This window comes from Lolium perenne, chromosome 2, assembly GCF_019359855.2.
Source record: "Lolium perenne isolate Kyuss_39 chromosome 2, Kyuss_2.0, whole genome shotgun sequence".
Classification (NCBI taxonomy): domain Eukaryota; kingdom Viridiplantae; phylum Streptophyta; class Magnoliopsida; order Poales; family Poaceae; genus Lolium; species Lolium perenne.
Genome location: NC_067245.2, coordinates 2,497,187 through 2,501,458, shown reverse-complemented (window position 1 = coordinate 2,501,458; position 4,272 = coordinate 2,497,187). Strand labels below are relative to the sequence as shown.

The following is a 4,272-nucleotide window of genomic DNA, read 5'->3' as shown; positions in this document are numbered from 1 at the left end:
GAAAATTAGAGAAAAAAATATGGGTTCTTTGCTTTCTTTTGGAAAAGGGGATAATCACTCCCTATGCTAGCTCGCCTATAAATGGGCAAGTATTCTGGTGGCTACTCTCAAACAACAAACCAGCACTTGCTTAACGAACCTGTTCGGCCTAGATCGCTGCCAAGAAAACCAAAAGCTTCCTAGATTTGCAGCGCGCAGCACAATGGCGTGGCAATTACAGCCAACGGCGGCCACCACAAGCACATGCTTCCGGACATCGTCGTCGCCCGCGGCAACCGTGCGCTGCTCCTCGTGGTCTCCAACTCCGCCAGCCCGGCGGTCGGCCAACTACGCTCCTAGCTCCTGGGACTACGACTCCCTCCTCATGCTGTCGCTCAACAATCGCGGCCATGCCAACCAGGTACCACTAGATCAGATATATATAAGCTCGACATGTGTATATATAGTAGATCGAAATTCTTATGGATCATCAAGTAGACATCAGCTAAACAGTTATACTACGGAAAGCAGAGGCAGATACTTACGGAAATTAATTTATATTTGCATGCATGCATGGCATCTACAGGTCGGACCAGATGGGAACTTTGACAAGCTCAAGGCCGGTGTGGGGGAGCGGCTGGCAGCGGCGAGCGGAGGCGTCGCCGACCAAGCTGCGATGCTGAGGCTCGTCGACACGGTGCAACGGCTTGGCGTCGCCTACCACTTCGAGGAGGAGATCGCCACTATCCTCAGCTCCATCCACCGCAAACCTCACCGGTGCAACGGTGACGATGTTGGTTCCGAGGCCTTGAGGTTCAGGCTGCTCAGGGAGAGTGGTTTCCCAGTAGCCTTCCACAAAGGTACGGAACACAAACACACCTTGTTAGACGATGTAAGAATGGAAACTTGAGCTACTGCCAGCTCATATTGGATCGTATTACCTCGTATAGCATTCCGCCTCGGAGATGCAATAATGTCATGGTCCAGCACGATTTGTCTTTTTGTTTACCCCAAGGCGTGTGAGTCCAATTTATAACAAACTTTTAGTATGGATTTGACATTGGGTGCACCAGGACCAGGTGCACAAGGATCCCATGCGCATATGATGATTACTAACTTTCGAAAGAAAAAAATATGAATTGTCTACATATATATTCTATGAACATAATATCCATGCATATAAACATGGATTTGTTTGTACTTTGACTTTTGCGTATAATGCGGTTTATACTTAACTGACAAAGTTTAATGCTATCAACATGATGTAGAATCTCTGGAAAATATCAGGCACGTATCAAAGAGCTACCAAACATCTACACTGGTAAACGATGATGTCAAGGCACTCCTCTCATTGTATGAGGCTTCATACCTTGCCTTTGGAGGTGAGGAAACATTGGACGAGGCAAGAGCATTTTGTGCTAATGCTCTTAGAAAAATGTTACCTACCATTGATCCACACTCACGACGCGGTGTGGTTCATGCTTTGAACCTTCCATTGCACCGGAGCTCTACTAGACTAGAGGCAAGATGGTTCATTGATCATTATGCTAGGGACACCAGCAATTCTGACCCGTTGCTCCTCCAATTCGCGGTGATGGACTTCAACAATGTGCAAAGTGTGCATCAGCAAGAGCTTGCGAGACTTGCCAGGTACGTAATCAAGCTTGAAGAAACATACAACTGAATTAACCCTCCCTAATTACTTCACATACTTACGTGATGGTATTTGTGTATATTAAGATGAAGTTTCAATGAGATATATAACTTATATTGTCTAAATTTTCTTTGTACCTCACTGATAAATCCTTGTCTAAAGTTACTTTAAGTTATTGAATTTGGATTAATCGTAGGTGGTGGAAGGAGACTTCCCTTGTTGGGAAACTGGGGTTCGCGAGGGACCGTCTAATGGAGTGCTTCCATTACTCGAATGGAATTGTGTGGGAGCCAAACCATGGAGATTGTCGTGAAGTGCTTGCAAAAGTCGCTAATCTTATAGTTCAATTGGATGATGTCTATGATGTTTATGGAACTATTGATGAACTAGTCCTGTTCACTGAGGCCATCGGAAGGTGACTATGTGCAGCAAATATTGCTATGCTCATAATTCACATAATCTTCTTTCCATGTATTAGCATGTGTGAAAATACATAGATATGATAGTTTCACCTAGAATAAATCCTTTTCATCATTTAAATTTTTCTCAAATAAATGTTGTCAGATGGGAAGAAAGTCCAAGCGAAAGGCTTCCGGAATACATGCAAGCACTCTACTCTGTCATGTACAACACATCAGGCGAGGTGGCTGAAAGTATAATGAAACAACATGGTTGTGACACACGTTCTCTCCTTCGAAAAGCAGTAAGTTCCCATGTGTAATCAACTTCCTAATAGCATAGAGATACTTTTCACTAAAAGGCCTCAATAAATTCTACATAATTTCGTAATCTGGTATAAGTACTTAATTTTCACCAAACTATTTATCTAACAAAATACATAACACTACAGTGGCATGACATGGCGAAGTCATTCCTGGTGGAAGCGAAGTGGCACCATGGAAATCATAGACCAACACTCCATGAATACCTGAAAAATGGATCAGTTTCATCCTCTGCACCCCTGCTGTTGCAACATGCTTTTCCCCTCCTTAGTATGGAACAAAAGCTCACCTCAGAGTCCCTTGGTAAAGTTGGAAGCTGCCCAAGATTAGTTGAGTCAGCATCTCTAATTCTTAGGCTCTGCAACGACTCCGCAACACACTCTGTAAGGATAATCGATTTGTTTTCTTTTAGTCTCTTGATGTTGCACCACCAAAATTAAATCTATCTTTAAGCCATCTAATGTATGTATTGTGCGAACTTATGTATCACAGGACGAACTGGAGAGAGGGGATGCACCATCTTCCATAGCTATCCACATGTTGGAGAACAGATCCCGTGAGAAAGAGTCCCGCAAAGCCATGGAAGACCTTACCATGGACACATGGAGGTCAATTAATGAGGACGCATTCAAACATTGCCAATTTCCTAGACCTTTTGCCAAAGCATGTGTTAATCTGGCCCGGATCTCGCACTGCGTATACCTAGGTGGAGATGGTTTTGGGGCACCAGATGGTCAGAAGAAAAGGCAAATCAGAGAGTTATTCTTGGAGCCTTTCATGAGCGTGAAACCATAAACATATTAGAACATAGTATCTGCTCTCAGAAAGATGTTGTAGAGGTCTAAATATTTATTCCTCCTTTGATGATGCAATAAAAGGCTATGTGTATCCTTTGGATGCAGAGGTCGGGTTTTTTCTTCCCATTTCTAAAAAAAAGGTCTAAATATTTGTTGGTTGTGATATGCTAACTCCAACCAATGTATCTCTCCTAGCTTGCGGAGATCTTTTACTTAGTCTTTTACACACACAAGAAATGCACTACTATTGTTTCCTATAGGCTTCAGAGCTTTCTCAAGTAAATGAAAGCGATCTCTTCCACAAATCAATATTTGAAAAGAGTAGCAATCTATGTTCTCTTTGTCCTAGACTCCATAGAGCAACATGGCCATACACGTTTAATAGTCGGTGCATGGGGCCTTATTCTGCGGCTGATCCACCAGGCCTAGATTTACATGTCGACGATATGAAGCCTAAGAGGGCGCCCCTATACACCGATCGAGTCGGTACGTACGGCGAGCCGCACACCCACCAACCTGTCGGTAAGGATGGCAATTTTATCCACGGATCCGGGTATCCACGGATATCCGACCCAATGGACACGGGTATGGAGGGTTGATTATGCCCACGGATTTCATGGGGCAGATATCCGATAACTCATAGGGCGGGCATGGGTTGAGGTTTTGCCCCATGGATATCCAATAGATATCCGACTGACATGTGAGTCCCACATGCCAGTGAGACATGGGATTTCACCTAGGCCTAGCAACCCCTACCTTGAGGCTAAAATCAGTAAGTCTAACATGTAACCACCGATTACCACTTCTTTCATGGCCTCGCCCTCTGTGTCTCTCGCACTCTTTGAGAGAGGGCTTGGCCAGAGGCCCTCCTTTCCACTTTTCCGGTAGTGCGGCTCTCCTCCGCCTAGGTGATGCATGGGCAGGCAGTGGGCTTGCTCTCATTCCGTTGTCCTTTCTCCTCTACTTATTCATTGCCTACATAATTATTGCTGAAATGCAACAGAAATGTTGTTCAAATGCTGCTAAAATGTTGGTGTGATGCTCAAATATGTTATTTTCATGTACATAGTGCGTAAGCACATGGATATCCATGGATATCCGGATATCCGGTGGATCTGGA

The 4,272-nt window shown here is 44.3% G+C and overlaps 1 protein-coding gene across 1 annotated transcript; it reads left to right on the top strand.

Annotated features, from left to right (window-relative positions):
* Nucleotides 1–3,256, top strand: LOC127330919 (alpha-terpineol synthase, chloroplastic). Its single transcript, XM_051356988.2, has 7 exons — nucleotides 1–400; nucleotides 566–839; nucleotides 1,248–1,629; nucleotides 1,830–2,048; nucleotides 2,198–2,336; nucleotides 2,484–2,738; nucleotides 2,848–3,256. Exons 1-7 carry the CDS (start codon nucleotides 203–205, stop codon nucleotides 3,148–3,150), a joined length of 1,770 nt encoding a protein of 589 aa, XP_051212948.1. The 5' UTR covers nucleotides 1–202; the 3' UTR covers nucleotides 3,151–3,256.
* Nucleotides 3,257–4,272: the final 1,016 nt, after the last annotated feature.